Here is a 23,668-nt window from a genome sequence, read left to right on the forward strand (position 1 = left end):
TTAATCGACTCTTACTTTAGTAAAAAGTTAAATATAATTAATTAATTCACTTGATGAAAATGTTAACTCTCATTTTCTATTTTTTTTTTAAAAAATCTCACTTTTTATTAACTAAGATTTAATTTTAGTAAAGAAAATTTTAAGATTATTAAAATTTTTAAACATATTAAATAATGTGGGGGAATATACTTTTAAGATCGCTAGTTAAAGAAAGAATTTAATTCGAACGTATATAAATTAATTTGAGGATATAATTAATGTAAGTGAAAAAATTGGCAAAAGACTAAAAAAGGAGTTGTAAGATACACCAATTAATTACACATAATTTACAATAAATACCATAGCCCACACTTCATTTTATTTTAATCAAACTTGAACAACCCAACACTCCTCATCTAAGTTGAGTAGCTCCTGCACTTATTGTGAAGTCACACATTTTGTAAAGCCACACATTTCTGAAATTTTTTTTCCAATTAATATTTGATGAAACTGCAGCCCATTGCCAGCCCAATTAAAAAAAAAAAAACTTGTAAGTCCTTCCTGCAAGAAAATCCATAACAGTGAAGAGAACCAGCATTTAAATAAAGCTCTGGGACTCAGCTTTAGTGAGACTATTCTGCTTTAGCCGGGCCATTGCAAGCATATTCCAGCCAGCCCATGAGGATTAATTGCCAAGTAAAGGTTCCATGAGACTTCTATGCTCATCTGTTTGAAACAGTTTTTATAATAGAATTTCATTCGATTTTTTTAATAATATTTTTTAAATGATTTTATATTTTGAAAATAAATTGTTAAAATGATAAAAAAAAATTATTATCTGAAACATAGAAGAGTTTATTTTTCAATTTTACTTCTAAAAAGGAGCCTGTCTTGCTTATGCAACTTAGCTAAGCTATCTGCCACTTTGTTAGCCGTTCGTTTCACCTGGTACAGAGATAAAGGACGTGGCTAGAGCTCGGATTGAAAGGATCGAAGCTTGGATTTCCAAGTCAACTTCCTAAGAAGTATTTTTGAGAGCTGAGATTACTATTGCAGAGTCCGATTCTACGATTGCTGACATAGCTCCCATGTCAATAGCTACTTGCAGGCTTCCAACACTGCTCTTGACTCGCCTACTAAGTAATCAATATCTGCGAATATCTCCCATTTTATAGGTTTCATAACTATAACAATGGAGTTTATCCCCAATAATGAAAAAATAATTTGTAACAGATGAAAGTTGAAACGGTGGACCATTAGGAAAGAGAAGAGAAAGGTTGAAACTGATGGAAAGCAAAGAGTAGAAGAGAACAATAATAAAAACCGTAGCAGATTTGTATGTTGAAAGAGTATTTATACTTAATTAAAGAACTGTTAAGAAAGAGAAGAGAAAGATTAAAACAGAAGGAAAAAGAAAGTAAGAGAGAACAATAGCAGAGGAATGATTCACTGGAATGGCGTTGGAGAATCTGTTTTCTCCATATAAGTAAGATGCCATTTGGGGAAAAAAAAAAATACTGTCGCTTGACAATATTGTGTTAACTTTTTCTAAGGTTCAGTTTTATAATATTTATATAGATATGATTATGAAAAAACCATAATTACAAATTATGTATATTCAACATTTCTTACCATACCCATAATAATAATATTGAAAAAAAGAAAGAGCATATCGTGCCTACAAATAATGCAACCTTTTGGAGTTACAACATAAAGCAAGCTGTTATCGACCACTTGCAAAGCTTGTGAACTTGAGGCACCTACGCAGACATATTGATTATCAATTAGCAACCGTAAAATAGAAAATGATCTCTTCTATGATTAAGAAATTAAATGACAAATTGCCAATGAATAAGGGAGTAACAAATGGATATATAGGAAATTTATTTCATTTCATTGATAAATTTATCTGTAATTGAACCAATTTGGTGTATCTTATTTAGAGTGATTATAGCTAATTAAAAGTAGAGACTTACTTCAATGAATGACGAGCATCAACATGTTGTAGTTTGAATGTAATTCTTTCTGATTGAATGTAAGTTGTTGAGTGCATCACTTATGTCCATTCTATCTTGAGGAGCTTCCATGGAGCATGCTATTCCAGTCTTGATCATAGAAATTAGACATTCACTTCTGTTATCAATTCTTGCTGATTGGGTTGAACCTTGCTTATTATTTGCTCTAGCTTCATCTTCTTGCAGAAGAATTGGATCTAAAATCTCTAACACTTGATCAGGAAATGCCATTTTGCAAAAGTTATGAAGGTTATGACCTTCCCCAAAATTGTCATTGGTGGGCTTCTTTCTTGTCATCATCTCCAGCAATAGGATCCCAAAACTATAGACATCTCCGCTAGTTGACACCTCACTTCCTAAACCATATTCTGTAATTGACAAAAATTATATATATATATATATATATATATAAAGATTATGAATTACCATCGATTTTAAATTCAGAAAGTAATCAATTAAACAAAAATGAAATTTGGCATATGTGAAGTGAACCTGGAGCTGTATAGCCTATTGTTCCTCTCACTCCCAGTGAGCTACCCTCAGGTGGTTGATGGAGAAACTTTGCTAGTCCAAAATCTCCAACACGAGCAACCATGTCTTCATCAAGAAGAATATTACTTGGCTTTAGATCACAATGAACAATCGGTTTATGGCAGTGGTGGTGGAGATAATCTAGCGCATTGGCAACATCGATGGCAATGTCTATTCTTTGGAGAAGGCTTAGACTGTAATGATCATCAATTGGCATAACACCTATTTTTGAAGTTAGATGCAACCACTTCTCTAGGTTCCCATTTGGCATGTATTCATAAATAAGTGCCTTAAACTCATTTCCTTGAAAATCAATACTTGAACAAGAAGTTATGATCTTCAAAAGATTTCGATGACGAACATTTTTCAAGGTTTCACACTCGGCCATAAAACTCTTTGAAGCCCCTGGTTGTTGAAGGTTGAGTACTTTTATTGCAAGAATTGCTCCATCCTCATCAAGAGTGCCTTTGTAGACAGAGCCAAAGCTTCCCACACCAATCAAATTCTCCACAGAGAACCCATTAGTTGCCTTGAAAATCCTTCCATATGAAAATTGCTGCAATGACTTTTCTAGGGAGGAACTAGGAGATTCCTCTCTTTTCTTATGTCTGAACCAGTAACACAAGAAGGCTGACATGATGGTCACAACAAAAACACATGACATTACTATTGCAATTGTTTTAACAAGATGTAACTTGCTTCGCTTTGATACATGATTGATGCATCTTGGCAGTTTGAGTTCTGGTATATCCCCACAAAGCCTGTTGTTACCTTCAATTGATATTGCACTTGCATTTACAAAAACACCTTTGCTAGGAACCTCGCCCTCCAAATTATTGAAAGACAAATTCAGATATTCTAGCTTAAAGTTCACAAAGTACTCTGGAATTTTGCCAGATATATTATTTGCAGACAAATCTAAACGTCTAAGACCTTTTAAGGATTCAAATGATGTGGGTATGGTACCTTGAAAATTGTTATCATCCATGACAAGATATTCAAGGCTATTACACTTTCCAAGGTCATACGGAATACTGCCAGACAAGTTGTTTTGGAAAATAACCAATTCATTCAAATGTAGTAAATTGCCAATTTGAGAAGGAAGGGATCCAACCAAATGATTTCGAGAAAAATCTATTGAAACTAGCATATTAGGGACAGCAAAAAGTTGGTTGGATATGGAGCCATTGAGATTGTTTTGAGAAAGGTCGATGAATAGCAAGTTTTGGCAATTTCCAAGGCTAGAAGGAATGGTACCTTGCAGTTTGTTACCTTGCAAATGAAGTAGGGTCAATAACGATAAGTTTCCCAAGGATGAAGGAATCTTTCCGGATAGTCTATTGCGGCCAAGAAACATTTGTTGCAGTTTTTGAAGCTTACCAAATTCCATGGGAATAGTGCCCGTGATTTGAGTCTCTTCTATGGCCATCACCGATAAACTATCAAGAGTTGAAAACCATGAAGGGATACCTCCATATATTCGATTTTTCCCAATTGATAGCCGTTGCAGTGATGAAGATAGATTGGCAAAAGAATTGGGCAACACTCCCTCAAGTCGATTTTGGGATATATCAAGCATGGCCAAATTGCTGCAGTTTAGCAAAGAAGTGATAAAATCCAAATCATCACCTCCCCTGCTGCCAAGGCTGTTTGCATACAGAGATAAATAAAAAAGTCTCCTTAAGGCTCCAAAATGAACAGCTACTTTTCCAGTGAAATTATTTCTTTGTAAGTCTACGTATTCAAGTTCTGAGGCATTGGATAATGATGCAGGAATCGATCCACTAAAGTGGTTTCCCCATATTTGAAAGCTCTGAAGATGAGGCAAGAGGAAGCCAATATCTGATGGAAGAGTTCCATGAAGTTGATTTTCATTCACAGAGATCACATTGATGGATGAAATATTATAAATGGCTGGAGGAATTATACCTGAGAGTTTATTCGTAGCAACTGCAAGCATTGACAAGGACTTGAGTTGCCCTAGAGATTCTGGAATAGTTCCACTGAAGAAATTTTCACGAGCAGACAAGGCTTCCAATGAGGTAAGGTTCCCCATGGAAGGTGGTATACTTCCACTCAAATAATTATCCTGAATGGAGAATCTCCTGAGCTTGGACAAAGTGCCAAGCTCCACTGGAATATTTCCTACTAGTTTGTTGTATGATACCCGAAGGATCTCAAGGTTTGAGCAGTAGGACAAATTGGATGGTATTTCCCCTTCGAAGGAGTTGTTGCCCAGATGTAAAAATTGTAGCCTAAACAATCGGCCAATTTCATGTGAGATTTCACCTCGCAGGGAGTTGTTTTCTAGTCTGAGCTCTCTAAGGAAACTCATGTTTCCTATATAAGGAGACAGAGAACCTACCAAGCCCCTGGATTGAAGGTCTAGAATAGTGACTCTTCTGTGTTTGAGACCACATGTGACACCTGCCCAGTTGCAGAAATGCATGGAATCATTCCACGATCTTAAAGCACTTTGAGGATCATCTGTAATCATTGCCTTGAAAGCTAACAAGGCAAGATGATCCGTCTTATTTCCATGGAAGCTAGCAGCAGCAGTAGTAGCAGTGGAGAGAGTTATAAGACAATGATTCATAGCAATTGAGAAAAAACATTTCAGAGAGAAAACAAAGAGTAGTCTCAAAACCCTCATTTCCGACTTTAAGATTCTACAAACACAATTTGGCTTGATTTAATAGACATGGCATGATATCCTGAGAAACTTTAAAAATGGAGGGAAAAAAAATTATGGAAAGCGATGGAACTGAAGATGCAGTTAATATAAGCAATTGTCTAAGCAATAGTTTGACTTGCATAAAGGCAGAAAATTGTTTAGTTTTCTTTTTACATTAAGATTAGAAACTTTATAATTTTAAAAATGATTTTAATATTAGTATATTAAAATTAAAATTGATAAAATAACTTCAGCATTATTAAATTAAAGTTTATTTATAAAATTTATATATTTTTTTTCTAATGTTTTAATTTTTTTAATAATTAATTGAACCCATTAATTAAAATTTTAATAGAGAGTAATTAAGGTCTGAGCTAAGTCTGAGCAAAGACTTAACTCAGCAATGTCGATAGAAAGTAAAGTCATCCTTTAAGTTTAACCTGCTTTGTTGAATTGCATGCATATATATAGATTTTTCAACAGAAATAATTAGGTGAGAAAGTGATGGAGCATATGATGGAGATAGTTTCCTGAAAATTGAAATATTCTTCAAATGCTTCTCAAGAAATCTTGTACAATTCTCAAATCATAATAATTTAGGTGATGAGTCTTGACTTGAGTCGGTAGGTTTCTGTCAAAGTTAATGACCAAAAGCACTACTCTTTGTTTTTTATTTATTTATTTATTTATTTATTTATTTTTATAATATAGTCATCAGTTAAATTTGTCATTTATTTTATTTTAATATGGTCATTAAATTTCAATTATATGTTTTACATAATAATTAAATTACAATTAAAAATCAGATACACAACTACATGAAAGGAAACTAATTTTTAAATTTTATGATGGTAATAATAATTTCATTTAAATAAAGTTATAATTGATTGATTTTATACTAGAATTTAATAATTATAAATGGGAAATGTGAACCTGGTATGTTGTGTGGATTGAAGATCATTAAAAAGAAAAAGAAAAAAAAATGGTTTAAACTCCCAATGGAGACATTTATCGAATAGAAATATTACTTAAATTTTAAATATTATGTGTTTTTTTACTTGAAAAAAATTTTCTGTTAAGTTAATAAAGTTTCCATAATTAATTAATTTTAAAAAAATTATTTTGTAAAAATTTTATAAATATAAAATCAAGTAATTATAAAATTAAAAAAATAAAAAAATAGAAAAAGAAGGAAAAGGGCAAGGAGATATTTATCATGTCCCTTCAATAGATCTTCCAGAATTTATTTTGTCCCCAAAAATGGCGAAAAATGATAATTAATTAAGTTGAACTAGTTAGATGATCAAAATAACACCAATATATGTCCACACTTAAAAATATTATTATACCTATATTTATAAATATTAATTTGAGATATCTGCATCCTAATTTAGTTTAAAATTATGATCAAAAGCATATTATTCATCTGATAAATTTAAGTTTAAATCCTTATTTTTCAATCCCTTTCTTAAAGAAAATAAGTTTCAAGCATATTACACATTATTTGGTGGATCCTATATGTAGCTTGTCATTATTTTTTTCTTTCATAATTGTAATGTTTACTTAATCATATAAATCCCATTATTTATTTATTTAGCCACGTAGTTAAAGTATGTATAAACAGAAAAAATAAATAAAAATAGTGAGGCCTATTACAAACTAATGGTGAATGCTTCTGAAATAATTCACAAAGTGATTAACCAGCTAAACTTACGCTTATTCCTCTAAATAACCAGTTCAACTTTTCAACTAGATTGACAGATAAATTGTATAGAAGATATCTCAATTTAGGGATGTGTGATAATAAAATATTTAAATTTTAATTTATAATATAAAATTATTTGATATTTAATTTAAGTAAAATAAATTTTTTATAATATTTAATAGTTAATTTTTTAAATATTTATACTAGCGTGTTATTTTTTAAATTTAAATATATATATATTTTCATGAATTGTTAATTTCGAGTAAATGAGTTTTGGATTATTTAAATATCAATTTGTATGATTTAGATAATTCAAATTATGGGTAGAAAAAAAATAATTAAATATTTTTTTTTGATAAGTGTCAAATTAATAGATGAAAAAATATAATTTTGTAATTTAATAAGTGCCACATTATAAAAATAACTTAGAAATCTAAAATTATAAAAAATTTTATGTTACTTGAATTAAAAATTAAAAAATTTTATATTATTTAAATTAAAAATTATGAATTTTATATTACAAATTAAAATTTAGATACTATAGTATTACATACTTTTAAGTTAAGGCATTACCCTTGATTGACTTGGTTTAAAGCCAGGGAATTACATTCAAATTCCAACCAGCCCATGAAGGTTATCGCTCAGTAAAGGTTCAAAAATTTTGCGTTTGGAAATAAAATGTTAGAATGATACAAATTTTATTATCTGAAAGATTGAAGAGTTTAATTTTATTTCATTTATGATTGATTGTTGTTTTATTTAATTCATAATTTTGGCAAAATAAATTAATATAATCAATAAATATGAGAACTTTTATTTTAGTTAATCAGAATTTACTTTGTTGAAAAACATTCCTATATTATTAAAATTGTGTTATGCATTCAGCAATATTATATAGAGAAATACACTAATCTCTCAAGAAAAAGAAATTAGTTTGATCATGTATATAAATTAATAGTAATTATAAATAAATAAGATACTTTTGGACAAAAAAATTGCAAAAGATAAGAAGAAAAAAGAGTAGTTAAATACTCCAATTAATTATACATGAAGAACATAATTTACAATATTTAACATAGCTCACACTTCATTTTATTTTAATCAAACGTAACAACCCAACACTACTTATCCAAGTTGAAGAGCCTCCGCGCTAATTATAAAGCAACAGTTTTCCACAACCATTTTCGATTAATATTGAAGAAATTGCAGCCCAAAGCATTTGTTTTCATCATACAACTGCAAAACAGAGCACATGATCACTATCAGTTGTTTTCCCCCTTAATGTTATTAAATTTCTTTAAAAATTTTAAACCCCTTTACCCACATAAGTTGGGCTTTTTTAGCTTCTTTGATCGACTTGAAGCTTCAACTTCGTAGTCCTGCAAGTTAATCCATAACAGCAAGGAGAACCATCAATTAAATAAATACATAGTTAGTATTTAAGAGAGAAAAATCATAAATAATATATTAATTTATTCATCAAAGAATATAGAAATCTATTATCAGTGTTAATTAGAAGAATTAATATGAATTATACTTACCTCTATATACAGAAAGTCCCATTGTACTTGGGATAAAATTGTTTCTGATGGAATTTAACTCATTGACTGCATTGCTGATGTCCATTCTATCTTGAGGAGACTCCATGGAACATGCTATCCCAACCTTGATGATGTCAATTATGCATTCAATTTTGCTGTCATTTCTTGCTAGTGCTGGACCTTGACTGTTAATCACTCCTCCATCTTCTTGTAAAAGAATTGAGTCTATGGTCTCCAACATTTGGTTGGGCAATGCCATTTTCGCAAAGTTGTGAAGGTTAAGACCTTCCACAAAAATATCATCAGTTGGTTTTTTTCCTGTCACCATTTCCAATAATAGGATTCCATAGCTATAAACATCTCCACTTGTTGATACCTCGCTTCCTAATCCATACTCTACAAAAGGAAAGAAAAACAATATGATAAATAGATATTAACTGTAGAGAAATATGAAGGAGAGAAAACATATATATATGATAGAACAAGGGTCATAATCACCTGGAGCTGTGTAGCCTATTGTTCCTCTAACTCCAATTGAGCTGCTCTGAGTTGGATTAATGAGTTGAGGGAGAAACTTTGCAAGTCCAAAATCTCCAACATGAGCAACCATATCATTATCAAGAAGAATATTGCTTGGCTTTAGATCACAATGAATGATTGGCTTTGGACAATGGTGATGAAGATAATCCAGCGCATTCCCAACATCTATAGCAATGTTCAACCTCTGCAGAAGGCTTAGACTTGGTTGTTCATCAATTTCTAAATGATCTGGATGTAGCCACTTGTTTAGATTTCCATTTGGCATATACTCATAAACAAGTGCCTTGAAGTCATTTCCTTGGAAATCAATACTTGAACAAGATGTTATTATCTTGACAAGATTTCGATGACGTACAATTCTCAAGGCTTTGCACTCGGCCATAAAACTCTTTGAAGCACCTCGTTGTTGAAGGTTGAGTACTTTCACTGCAAAGGTTACCCCATCCTCTGCAAAAGAGCCTTGATAGACAGATCCAAAGCTTCCCACACCAATCAATTTTGTTGAAGATAATCCATCTGTTGCCTTGAGAATTATTTGATACGAAATTTTCTGAAATGACTTCATTTGTAGCGAAGCAGGAGAATGCCCTCTTTTCTTCTTCTTGAACCAACAATACATGGCAGTTGACAGCATGCTTATGCCAAAGATGCATGACATGATGATCACAACTAGATTGACAAGATGGAATTTTCTTCTTTTTGATCCTTCAACAGGGCATCTTGGCAACTGTAGTTCTGATATACCCCCACAAAGCCTATTGTTTCCTACAATTGATATTGCACTAAAGTTTGCAAAAACTCCTTTGATGGGAACCTCACCTTCAAAATTATTGAATGACAAATTGATATATTCCAATCTAAATTTCTCTAGATATTTTGGAATCTCACCAGAGAAATTGTTGTGAGATAGATCAATTTTTTCAAGACTTCTCAAAGAAGCAAAAGATGGAGGTATGGTACCTTCAAAGTTGTTATGGTGCATGTAAAGGGTCAAAAGGCTATTGCATCGGCCAATATCAATTGGAATTTTGCCTGACAACAAGTTTTGGGATATATCCAATTGATTCAAATTGAATGAATTACCAATTTCTAACGGGAGGGATCCAACTAAATGGTTCTGATCTAGTGCTAAGGAAACTAGCATGGATTGGGTAGCAAAAAGTTGTTTTGGTATGGTCCCATTAAGGTTGTTATGAGAAAGCATTAAAAATAATAAGGTGCGGCTATTATCAAGGCTGGAAGGGATGGCACCTCGTAAATGGTTTTTGCTCAAATAAAGCTCTATCAGAGATAAGTTTCCTATGGATGGAGGAATTGGTCCAGTTAATCTGTTACTGTCAAGATATAATCGTTGTAGTCTTGAGAGGCTACCTATTTCCATGGGAATAGTGCCTGTAATTTGGTTAAATGCTATATCCAGATGCGATAAGCTAACAAGCATTGATAACCATGGAGGGAGGCGTCCACCTATTTGATTGAACTCCATTGCTAGCCATTCAATTGGTGTAGATATATTATTGGCCACAAAATTTGGCAACACTCCTTGAAACTGATTGCTAGCTATCTCAACCACTTTCAAATTGCTACAATTCAGCAAAGAAATGATAAAATCCAAACTGTTATCGCCCCTGCTTCCAAGATGATTACCGTGCAAATTTAATTCGCCAAGTCTTTGCAGTCCTCCAAAATCAACATCTAATTTTCCAGTGAAATTATTATCTAGTAAAGCAATGTATAACAGTTCTGAGGCATTTGATAATGACACTGGAATGGATCCAGTAAAGTGGTTTCCCCACATTTGCAACTTCTGCAAATGAGGCAGGAGGAGGCCTATATTTGGTGGAAGACTTCCATGAAGCGAATTATTAGCCACACTCAAGAGGGTGATGGAGGAAATATTATAAATGGCTGGAGGGATGATACCTGAGAGATTATTGCTGCCAAGTGCAATAGCTGACAAGTACTTGAGTTGGCCCAAGGAATCTGGGATACTTCCACCAAAGAAATTGCCACCGGCAGACAAAACTTCTAGTAAGCTAAAATTTCCCAGAAATGGAGGTATGCCATTGCTCATATAATTAAAATGAATTAAAATTTTTCTGAGCTTAGACAGAGTGGCAAGCTCCACTGGGATATTTCCAACCAGCTTGTTGTAAGCTAACCCAAGTAACATGATGTTGGAGCATTCAGACAAGTTGGACGGGATTTTCCCTTCAAAAGAGTTGTTGTTGAGATATAAAACTTGCAACCTGAACAAACGGCCTAGTTCAGAAGGGATTTCACCTTGTAAGCTGTTGTTGTTGAGGGTAATCTCCCTAAGAAAACTCATGTTTCCTACGTAAGGAGACAAAGTACCCACCAAGCCTTTAGAATTAAGGTCCAAGATAGTGACTCTTTTGTGTTTCCGACCACATGTGACTCCTTCCCAGTTGCAGAAATGGGCAGAATCGTTCCATGAACTAGTGGCATTTTGAGGGTCATGCACAATCTTTGCTTTGAATTCTAGCAAAGCAAGATGATCCGTCTCATTCCCACCAGCGGTTGTGGCACTGGCAACATCAATGGATGGAGCTTCGAAGCTTAGCTGCATAATAAGGAATAAGGGGACAATGCATACCATAGAAAAGGGAAAGGATACTCTCAAGCTCCTCATTTCTGAACAAGAAGCTGCCTTCAATTTTTTTCTTTTTTTGTGTATGGTTTTAGTTGGATACTTATAGAGGCACCGTAAGTCCATAAGAATAGTAATAAACTAATTTTAAAAAATAGTTATAAATTGATATGTGCTTCCTAACTTTCTATACGCATTACAACAGTAAGTAATATAGCTTGACTTAGAACAGTTATCTCAAAATGGTTTGCATTGACTATTTTTTTTTACTGGTATATGATATTTATAATAATATATAACAGGTATATTTTAAAGTATTTTAAAATTAAAAAAATAAAATAAAATACATTTATCAATGAATTTTTCAAATGGACAGTTATCCTGAGACTCTTGGCTTCGCTTATGTTGTTAAATAAACCCACCCAATTCTTTTTTTTTTTTTTTAAATAAGTCATATATATATTTTTTATAATTTGAACAACTTAAAGAAAATATTTTATACTTATTAATTTTAATTGAAATTTAAATTTAAAATCTTACTCCTCTCAAAATAGTAAAATTTAATCGGTCTTGTCCACGAAACCTCTCTACCTAAACTTGATTCAGGATTGAAATAATGGTTCCACCCAATTTCAAATGGAAATTGAGATAGTTTTGATTAGACTCTTGGTATTATTAAACAATAATAAATTCTCCTACATAATTTATTATTTAGTTTTTAACGTAAAAAAAAAAAGACTTCAATATAAATTAAATAAAAATTTGAAAAAAAATGTTTTTAATTGGGCCAATTCCAATCTTGATTCAAAAAGGAAAAGCCCATAATCAACCCCCTAAATTTTGATTCTTGACCGATTAAAGATACCAAATCATTGTCCCAATTCAGTCTAATCTGAGTTGATTTACTAGACGAATCGGCCTGTAGCCGGTCTAGACGAATCCGCTTGTAGTCAGTCTATCTCCACCTCACCAATAATAATAACCCGATCTCCCTGTTGATTTTATTTTAATATGAAAATAATTATAAATATAAAAAATATTATTTTATTTTAAAAACACATCATTTATTGTGTAATTTTATTTTTTAACTATATATAATTTAATAATATAAATATATAATATTTATAATAGAATATAGAAAAATGATATATTTTAAATTTTATAAAATTAATAAATAAAATGAAACATATTTATCAATAAATTAAATTTAAAAAATTTTTTAAGGAAGTAAATGGGCACTTTGTCCCCAAAGAAGGAGCCTTGGCTTCGCAATATGACATATTAAAATCAAACTAGCCATTTCATAGTGCAAATAGCCAATAGAACATTAAGTAATATGTTTTAGTAACCAAGGTGCAAGTTGGAAAAAGACGAAGAAACAATGTGCACAAATATCTCTAAAATAATCTCATCTTTCAAAAATTTAATTATATACATTTTATTGCTATTTTATTTTTAATTTATATCAATTTTCAATTTATTAATTATTTTTTGTATTTATTTTTTTATTTTTAATTTCCTTTTATAAATATTTTTTAAAATATTTTAAATAAATTAAATATAAATATAGAAAACACTATATAATTATATTTTTATTCAATTAAATAATATATCAATACGTAGACAAAAAGTCTAATTAATACTTACAGCTTGATTTAGAGCTAGTAACAAATAATTAGACTAAGAACAGTAATTAATTAGACTAAATGAAGTGCAAGTGCTCTATGTGAAATAGCAAACTAGAATATAGTTATAGGCGATAAATTTTAACTTAATTTATCAATTTGATTATATGAAATTATTCAATATAAAATGATTTGTAATTCGTTTTAATTCGCATAAAATCTGAAAATGGTTTAAATTCAAATAATTTAAAAATTTAAAAGTTCAATTAAGACTTAATTTGACAACTCAAATGATTTATTTAAATTGAATTGATCGATATGAATTTTAACTTAGAAGTTAACTTTTTTTTTTATAAAAAATTACTATTTTAATTGGAAAATATTTACAATTTTTGGTGGTTAAGCCTATAAGATTTCATTATATGAAATATAAATAGAATAGATTAATTTGAGGATAGATTAATTCTCCCTTTAGAAAAAAGTTCTATTATCGTAGCATTTTGTTCGTATTAATTAGGTTATTATATATATATATATATATATATATATATATATATATATATATATATATATATATATATATATTCATAATTTTTTTAAAAAATAATTCATATTGAGATTAGGGAATTTATACAATAAAAGAAAATCACTTTTATACTTTGATTGCAGAATTCAAAAGGCTGATTGACTAGGAAAACAAATTTGTTGGTTAATAATTGTGATAATATTACAGAGTTTGATTACTCACTCAGGTATAATATATATATATATATATTATTACCTAATTTAATAAAATAAACAACGTGTTAAACACCCTAAGTTTAAGAAAAAGAAATGACTTAACATTTCCATGCCAAATAGATTATTTTTAACCAGTATGTTTAATATAAGTTTAATTTTATATAAAAATAAGTTAAATAATTAGATTAAAGTTTCATATTAAAATTTATTAAAATATATTAATTTAAATATGAATTTTTATTTTAACAGGTATTAAATTTATTCCGTGGGCTATCCTTACCGACTCGTTTGCGAATCCTCTTAATTAATTTGAAGGTCTACCTCCACCTTAGCAACAAGACAAGGTCACCACCACTTGGAACCATTTTCTACAACATGATGGTCTTCCCCTGACGCGTCTACTACGGTTGTCCATGCGTTCAACCATTTCACATCTCCCTTCGTTTACCAACACTCTTCATTGAACAGAGCAGAATTAAATAGGGGTCCATCCCATGTGCACAGGAAAAGTCTCTTGTTCTTGTATATCTGAAAGCAAAGTCAAGAGATGGTATGGTTGATTAAATTACTGTGTTGTTTCTTCGGTTTCATTGACGCTGAAGTCTCATTGCGACAACCGTGTTCGAATTAACTTCAACAATAGAGCCCTGAGCTTTTAAAATGTAATTATTGTATTTACAATAATTTTAAAAGTAGGAATGGATGGAACAAACTGCGATAGAATGTAAAATTTTATTTTCATTAAAATTTTTATGATGATTTTTAAAATGAAATTTTTAATCCATATTCCTATTATTAATTTTTATTTTTAATAAAATTTATATATTATAAACGGATTTTCATATTTAATAATTAAAAAACATTTTTATATAAACTAATTAAAAATTTTACTTAAAATTAAATATCAATTTAAACAGTAATAACATTCGAGAAATTTTTCTATGGATCTTAACCTGCAAGCAATGTTATTAAATCTAGCTCAGAGATTGATTCGGCAAACGGACTGGGCGAATGGATTAGTAGTTCAACCACTGACTTATTAAAAATTAACTAAATTTATTAAATATTAATTAAATATAACACCTATTAATATAAATAAATAAATAAAATTAATTAAATTTTAATTACTTAAAATAAAATTTTAATATTTATTAAGTTATATTTAATAAATTTTAATAGTGTTTTTAAAATTTTATATGAAAGTTTTGAAGTAATATAATGCATAAAGATTTCTATAAATGTATATTTCTCTTTTTAATATTTATAAAATATTAAGTATGTGTTAAAAATTAAATTTAAGTATGTAGAAGGTCTGGATTTTTAAGATGGTATTTTTGTAGAAGGTCTCAACCTTCACAATTTTGCAACGATGGCACTGGCGGATCATGTGTTGGAGATTGTAGATCCTATTCTGCTTCAAGAAGAAGCAAGATTAAATAGGAATCAAGGTCCAAAAGAAGCAAGAAATGACTACAAAATTGAATGCTTAATTTCGATGATCAAAGTTGGGGTAGCATGCTCCATGGAGTCTCCTCAAGATAGAATGGTCATAAGTGATGCAGTCCATGAGTTGCATTCAATCAGAAACAATTATATGCGAGATAGAACAGGCATCTCCACGCGCGGAAGTAAGTAATTCATTGCCTCCAATTGCACTTAGTGCTTGTTTACGAAATTGTTTAAGAAGAAACATAAAGAAAAAATGTTCATAATACCTACGGAGAAGAGTTTTTTTTTTATTATTAATCTTGTTGTTCTCCTGAAAACTAGCAGTGGTATGATTTGAGTACTAAATTAATTAATTTTGATACTTGAACATGAGCCCTTAAAGTTATTTGATAATGGATTTATTTAACTTTTCTTCTTTCGTTCATCAATTAACTTGTTATAGGATCATGAAGTTGAAATTTGAAGTGAAGCAGCAAAAGGAGCAAAGTTTATATGGGTAAGCTTATACCAATAGATTTATTGCCTAGTTTTACCCGCTGTCTTTTAATTTTAGAGTTGTAATGATGGAGTTAATCAAATTGATATTGGGAAATTTTGGTGATACAAATTATATATATATATATAGCTTTAATAGTAAATAATGTTTGTTAGCCAAAAGCAGAGTTTGCTTTATGTACATGCTCATGTGGTTCATAATGAGATTGAGTGTGCAAGCATATGTGATTATTAATTAATTATGACTGTAATTATGATGAACTGAACTTAAATTACCCGCAACTCAAATCAATCAAACTCGAATTCAAATGTAATTAATATTTTGATTCAAACTATTCAATTCAAAATTTGGTTTAAATCTCATTTAAATTTTCTTTTATATAGCAATTCAAAAATAATTAATATAAATACATAATTAAAAATATTTTAATTTAAACATACTAAAAGAATTAAACCTAAATAATTCATGACTTAAATAGCTGGAATTTAAATTCTCTATCAATTTATCACCTTTTGGTATAGTAGGTTGGCATTACCTTCTGATGACTTGACTTCTTCCATTCATGACCTTTTAGTTTTCCCCAAAAGTAAATTTCACCTAACAACAGTTTGAGGTCTAATGACCTTTTAATTTTTTCCAGAAGTAAGTTTCACTTAATAATAATTTCATGTCTAATTTCATCTTAAAAATTAATTTAAGTTATGAAATTTATTCAAATTTTATACATAACATATATATCATATCTCAAATATAAGATAACACATTCTTTTTATTATCATGTAGAGAAAATAGATCGAGTTTAACTCTATCAAAAAATGAGAGAAATTTTATACAAATCTTATATACAGCACAAACACTTTATTCTAAATTAATATAAAATAAAATATACTTAATTATTTTACGGTCTAACTCTTTTTCAAATAGGCAATGAAGTCTGCCATAATTTGGCCTTTATTAGTGAAATTATGTAAAGTAATTAGACTAAAAACAATAATTAATATTTAATAGCTTGATTTGCAGCTAGTAACAAATAAAGTGCAAGTGCTCCGTGTGAAAAAGCAAACCAGGATATAATATAAAATGACTTTGATTCGGCCTTAAAATTAATTTGAAGTTATTTAATAAAAAATATTTATAATCTAATTTTGATTCATACAAATTTTGAAATGTTTTAAATAATTTTATTTTATATAAAATTTAAAATGATTCAAACTCAAGTGATCTAAAAGAGTAACCTGACGATTTAAATAATTCATTTGAACTAAGTTGATCAATTTAAGTTTTAAATTTATAATTAAATTAATAAAAATTACCTTTTGATCAAGTGTCATGCAATTAAAATAATCTATAAATATAGTGATAATGCAAAGTACGTAAAAAAGTGTCAATCAATGCTTTTTCAGTTGTCAGCAGAAGGGCGGAGGGAAGGTAGCTAGGGGAGAATTATTTAAAAAAAAATTAATATGGTTAAAAAATTTTAATATAATTTTATATGTTTAAAATTAAAACAACTCCTAATTTATAAAAATAAAATTATTATGATCTATATATTTAAAATTAAATTTATTTTCTTAAATTAAAATTTTTTGTATTTTATTAGACACCCATATCTTTTTTTTTTAAGAAAATAAAAGATAAAAGTTGTATTAAATGAAAATAGAATATAAATTTAAAGTATAAAATTACATAGTATTATAATTTTGTTTAAAAAAATTTAAGATAAATTATTTATATAAAATATAATAGTAATTATCTTTGTAACACCCCTAATTTTTAAATTTATTATTTTATGGGTAAATATTAATATTTTATTTTATTTAAATTTTAGGAAATTATTTGAAATTTTTCAGATTTTAGAAATCGGGTTCAATTTTTCAAAAATATAAAACTTTGATGATTTTTAAAAATTAATTTAAATACCACGTGGCAAAACTAAAAATATATTTGAACTCTACAAATTTTTCTTTGTTTTCTGAAATTTTTTCGAAATTTTTGGACATCGTTTCTGGTCCCAAGGCAGAGTAAAAATTTAAAATTTTGTATCCCGAATCGGATCGACCGAATTGAACCGGACCGGATTGGACCGGTCGAATCGGACCGACCTTTTCTTTTTCTTCTTCTTTCTCCCTCCCGCGCTTCCGACGTCCCTCCTTCCCCTCCCATTTTCTCTCTCCTCCCTCCGCCCCACGCCGCGCCGTCGCCTCCCCAGCCTCCCTACCTCGCCGGCGCACTGCCCAAGCGCCTCCCAACGCCGCGCCGTCACCTCCCCAGCCTCCCTACCTCGCCGGCGTGCTGCTCCAGCGCCTCCTCACAGTCGGCCAACACTCCAGGCGGCCGAAAAATGCACGCGAACTCCTCCCCTGTGCGACGCAACGCTTCACATTCTCGGCCATAATTCGATCGATTTGGCCACTGTTTGGGTAGGGTCTTGTGTCAAACACCATCTACACCTCGAGAGCTTTCCATAGACACCAAGAACACCAAAATCTATCGAGCGGTTTGTCCAATTTTTGTCCGGGAATTTTTAGCCCATTTTGACTTTTGGGCTAGATTTTTCACAAACCGTGAACCCCATACCGGAGTACTCCACTCGTCGAGAGCTTCACGACAATATAAATTTCAAAATTTTCCGACACCATTTTTCGGTGGGTCCCATGAAACTTCGTAGTATTTTCTGAGCATTAAATGAGCTTAGAAAATTCCATAAAAATAATGTACTAACCCCCGTATTGTGGGCTTCGTGTAGGTACCTTCAATTCACCGAAATTCAACAATTGCCCAGGTCTGTAAATTTTGAGCCAGACAGACCGGCTACCGAAAAAGTCTTGGAATCGGATTGAGATTTTAGCTAACCTACCTTTGTCAGACGTCCCGAGCGCGTCCCCGGGGTCGGAATCGGCATAGGTAAACCCGAACTTTACTTTTTCTTAATTATCTAATGCTTGAATTGGGTTAAAAATTCATAAAATATTCGTGATAGCTTAGAAAATTATAATTCCTTTCGCGTTAGCTTATTAATGATGCTAAGAACCGCATGGCAAAGTTTTAGAATTTTTAGAACTCATTTTGATAGTTTTTGCAAAAGGATTAAATTATGAGGACTAAACTGTAATTTTACATATTATGATTGATGACTGTTTGGATGGGCCCAGGAGGGGCTATGTGATGTGATTGAGTTGTGGGTATATGGTTTGTGAATATAGAAGTGCGTTTTAAGCCCTTTTGCAGGTTGGGTAGGTTCTAGGTATAGGGGAGACTCTGTCGGATTTTCGATACGACTTATGACATCTTTAGTCTTTTCTTTAGTTTGTATTGAGTCAAATGAATTAAATATTTGTAATAAAATTGTCAGGTGAGCCGGGACAGCCTTCCTCCTCCGCTCAGCCACCACAGTGACTTCGGTTGAGTCTGTGAGTAGAATATTAATTTTAATTGTAATTTCGATATTATTTTATGTTCAAACATGTCCATGCATCACTTATAAATATGTATCTATATAGTTAAACAATAGGCATATTTTATGTTGCATTCATAATTGTTAAAGTGTCATGGATGTTATTATGGTAATTTGAAGCAATGTGCGTGAGTTGGCGTGCGTGTGGCTATGGATAGCTTTTAGTTAATCAGAATTTACTTTGTTGAAAAACATTCCTATATTATTAAAATTGTGTTATGCATTCAGCAATATCATATAGAGAAATACACTAATCTCTCAAGAAAAAGAAATTAGTTTGATCATGTATATAAATTAATCGTAATTATAAATAAATAAGATACTTTTGGACAAAAAAATTGCAAAAGATAAGAAGAAAAAAGAGTAGTTAAATACTCCAATTAATTATACATGAAGAACATAATTTACAATATTTAACATAGCTCACACTTCATTTTATTTTAATCAAACGTAACAACCCAACACTACTCATCCAAGTTGAAGAGCCTCCGCGCTAATTATAAACCAACAGTTTTCCACAACCATTTTCGATTAATATTGAAGAAATTGCAGCCCAAAGCATTTGTTTTCATCATACATCTGCAAAACAGAGCACATGATCACTATCAGTTGTTTTCCCCCTTAATGTTATTAAATTTCTTAAAAAATTTTAAACTCCTTTACCCACATAAGTTGGGCTTTTTTAGCTTCTTTGATCGACTTGAAGCTTCAACTTCGTAGTCCTGCAAGTTAATCCATAACAGCAAGGAGAACCATCAATTAAATAAATACATAGTTAGTATTTAAGAGAGAAAAATCATAAATAATATATTAATTTATTCATCAAAGAATATAGAAATCTATTATCAGTGTTAATTAGAAGAATTAATATGAATTATACTTACCTCTATATACAGAAAGTCCCATTCTACTTGGGATAAAATTGTTTCTGATGGAATTTAACTCATTGACTGCATTGCTGATGTCCATTCTATCTTGAGGAGACTCCATGGAACATGCTATCCCAACCTTGATGATGTCAATTATGCATTCAATTTTTCTGTCATTTCTTGCTAGTTCTGGACCTTGACTGTTAATTACTCCTCCATCTTCTTGTAAAAGAATTGAGTCTATGGTCTCCAATATTTGGTTGGGCAATGCCATTTTCGCGAAGTTGTGAAGGTTAAGACCTTCCACGAAAATATCATCAGTTGGTTTTTTTCCTGTCACCATTTCCAATAATAGGATTCCATAGCTATAAACATCTCCACTTGTTGATGCCTCGCTTCCTAATCCATACTCTACAAAAGGAAAGAAAAACAATATGATAAATAGATATTAACTGTAGAGAAATATGAAGGAGAGAAAACATATATATATGATAGAACAAGGGTCATAATCACCTGGAGCTGTGTAGCCTATTGTTCCTCTAACTCCAATTGAGCTGCTCTGAGTTGGATTAATGAGTTGAGGGAGAAACTTTGCAAGTCCAAAATCTCCAACATGAGCAACCATATCATTATCAAGAAGAATATTGCTTGGCTTTAGATCACAATGAATGATTGGCTTTGGACAATGGTGATGAAGATAATCCAGCGCATTCCCAACATCTATAGCAATGTTCAACCTCTGCAGAAGGCTTAGACTTGGTTGTTCATCAATTTCTAAATGATCTGGATGTAGCCACTTGTTTAGATTTCCATTTGGCATATACTCATAAACAAGTGCCTTGAAGTCATTTCCTTGGAAATCAATACTTGAACAAGATGTTATTATCTTGACAAGATTTCGATGACGTACAATTCTCAAGGCTTTGCACTCGGCCATAAAACTCTTTGAAGCACCTCGTTGTTGAAGGTTGAGTACTTTCACTGCAAAGGTTGCCCCATCCTCTGCAAAAGAGCCTTGATAGACAGATCCAAAGCTTCCCACACCAATCAATTTTGTTGAAGAGAATCCATCTGTTGCCTTGAGAATCATTTGATACGAAATTTTCTGAAATGACTTCATTTGTGGGGAAGCAGGAGAATGCCCTCTTTTCTTCTTCTTGAACCAACAATACATGGCAGTTGACAGCATGCTTATGCCAAAGATGCATGACATGATGATCACAACTAGATTGACAAGATGGAATTTTCTTCTTTTTGATCCTTCAACAGGGCATCTTGGCAACTGTAGTTCTGATATACCCCCACAAAGCCTATTGTTTCCTACAATTGATATTGCACTAAAGTTTGCAAAAACTCCTTTGATGGGAACCTCACCTTCAAAATTATTGAATGACAAATTGATATATTCCAATCTAAATTTCTCTAGATATTTTGGAATCTCACCAGAGAAATTGTTGTGAGATAGATCAATTTTTCAAGACTTCTCAAAGAAGCAAAAGATGGAGGTATGGTACCTTCAAAGTTGTTATGGTGCATGTAAAGGGTCAAAAGGCTATTGCATCGGCCAATATCAATTGGAATTTCGCCTGACAACAAGTTTTGGGATATATCCAATTCATTCAAATTGAATGAATTACCAATTTCTAACGGGAGGGATCCAACTAAATGGTTCTGATCTAGTGCTAAGGAAACTAGCATGGATTGGGTAGCAAAAAGTTGTTTTGGTATGGTCCCATTAAGGTTGTTATGAGAAAGCATTAAAAATAATAAGGTGTGGCTATTATCAAGGCTGGAAGGGATGACACCTCGTAAATGGTTTTGCTAAAATAAAGCTCCATCAATGATAAGTTTCCTATGGATGGAGGAATTGGTCCAGTTAATCTGTTACTGTCAAGATATAATCGTTGTAGTCTTGAGAGGCTACCTATTTCCATGGGAATAGTGCCTGTAATTTGGTTAAATCCTATATCCAGATGCGATAAGCTAACAAGCATTGATAACCATGGAGGGAGGCGTCCACCTATTTGATTGTACTCCATTGCTAGCCATTCAATTGGTGTAGATATATTATTGGCCACAAAATTTGGCAACACTCCTTGAAACTGATTGCTAGCTATCTCAACCAATTTCAAATTGCTACAATTCAGCAAAGAAATGATAAAATCCAAACTGTTATCGCCCCCGCTTCCAAGATGATTACCGTGCAAATTTAATTCCCCAAGTCTTTGCAGTCCTCCAAAATCAACATCTAATTTTCCAGTGAAATTATTATCTAGTAAAGCAATGTATAACAGTTCTGAGGCATTTGATAATGACACTGGAATGGATCCAGTAAAGTGGTTTCCCCACATTTGCAACTTCTGCAAATGAGGCAGGAGGAGGCCTATATTTGGTGGAAGACTTCCATGAAGCGAATTATTAGCCACACTCAAGAGGATGATGGAGGAAATATTATAAATGGCTGGAGGGATGATACCTGAGAGATTATTGCCACCAAGTGCAATAGCTGACAAGTACTTGAGTTGGCCCAAGGAATCTGGGATACTTCCACCAAAGAAATTGCCAGCGGCAGACAAAACTTCTAGTAAGCTAAAATTTCCCAGAAATGGAGGTATGCCATTGCTCATATAATTAAAATGAATTAAAATTTTTCTGAGCTTAGACAGAGTGGCAAGCTCCACTGGGATATTTCCAACCAGGTTGTTGTAAGCTAACCCAAGTAACATGATGTTGGAGCATTCAGACAAGTTGGACGGGATTTTCCCTTCAAAAGAGTTGTTGTTGAGATATAAAACTTGCAACCTGAACAAACGGCCTAGCTCAGAAGGGATTTCACCTTGTAAGCTGTTGTTGTAGAGGGTAATCTCCCTAAGAAAACTCATGTTTCCTACGTAAGGAGACAAAGTACCCACCAAGCCTTTAGAATTAAGGTCCAAGATAGTGACTCTTTTGTGTTTCCGACCACATGTGACTCCTTCCCAGTTGCAGAAATGGGCAGAATCGTTCCATGAACTAGTGGCATTTTGAGGGTCATGCACAATCTTTGCTTTGAATTCTAGCAAAGCAAGATGATCCGTCTCATTCCCACCAGCGGTTGTGGCACTGGCAACATCAATGGATGGAGCTTTGAAGCTTAGCTGCATAATAAGGAATAAGGGGACAATGCATACCATAGAAAAGGGAAAGGATATTCTCAAGCTCCTCATTTCTGAACAAGAAGCTGCCTTCAATTTTTTTCTTTTTTTGTGTATGGTTTTAGTTGGATACTTATAGAGGCACCGTAAGTCCATAAGAATAGTAATAAACTAATTTTAAAAAATAGTTATAAATTGATATGTGCTTCCTAACTTTCTATACGCATTACAACAGTAAGTAATATAGCTTGACTTAGAACAGTTCTCTCAAAATGGTTTGCATTGACTATTTTTTTTTACTGGT

The 23,668-nt window shown here is 31.6% G+C and overlaps 1 protein-coding gene and 2 pseudogenes across 3 annotated transcripts; 1 reads left to right on the top strand and 2 right to left on the bottom strand.

The window, feature by feature from the left end:
- LOC110641750 (putative receptor-like protein kinase At3g47110) overlaps positions 1-15,598 on the top strand; it is a 32,339-nt pseudogene extending 16,741 nt beyond the window's left edge.
- On the bottom strand, positions 1,561-11,638 carry LOC110641759 (putative receptor-like protein kinase At3g47110). 3 transcript variants are annotated; one of them, XM_058135472.1, is made up of 5 exons: positions 8,944-11,638; positions 8,632-8,841; positions 2,487-2,930; positions 1,956-2,362; positions 1,561-1,739 (listed from the first exon to the last, which is right to left on the bottom strand). In XM_058135472.1, the coding sequence occupies exons 1-4, from the start codon at positions 11,636-11,638 to the stop codon at positions 1,974-1,976; spliced, it is 3,738 nt and encodes a 1,245-aa protein (XP_057991455.1). In that variant the 3' UTR covers positions 1,561-1,739; positions 1,956-1,973. The 3 variants fall into 3 exon arrangements, with proteins under 3 accessions (XP_057991455.1, XP_021649282.2, XP_057991454.1); XM_021793590.2 differs by lacking the exons at positions 8,632-8,841; positions 8,944-11,638 and adding an exon at positions 4,455-5,258 and having other exon boundaries at positions 2,487-4,367; XM_058135471.1 differs by lacking the exons at positions 1,561-1,739; positions 1,956-2,362; positions 2,487-2,930 and adding exons at positions 8,039-8,140; positions 8,229-8,283 and having other exon boundaries at positions 8,446-8,841.
- Positions 15,599-19,709: 4,111 nt separating the features above from the next.
- LOC131173373 (putative receptor-like protein kinase At3g47110) lies at positions 19,710-23,436 on the bottom strand (annotated as a pseudogene).
- Between the last annotated feature and the right edge of the window lie 232 nt (positions 23,437-23,668).

Source organism: Hevea brasiliensis, chromosome 14, assembly GCF_030052815.1.
Source record: "Hevea brasiliensis isolate MT/VB/25A 57/8 chromosome 14, ASM3005281v1, whole genome shotgun sequence".
NCBI classification, from domain to species: Eukaryota; Viridiplantae; Streptophyta; class Magnoliopsida; order Malpighiales; family Euphorbiaceae; genus Hevea; species Hevea brasiliensis.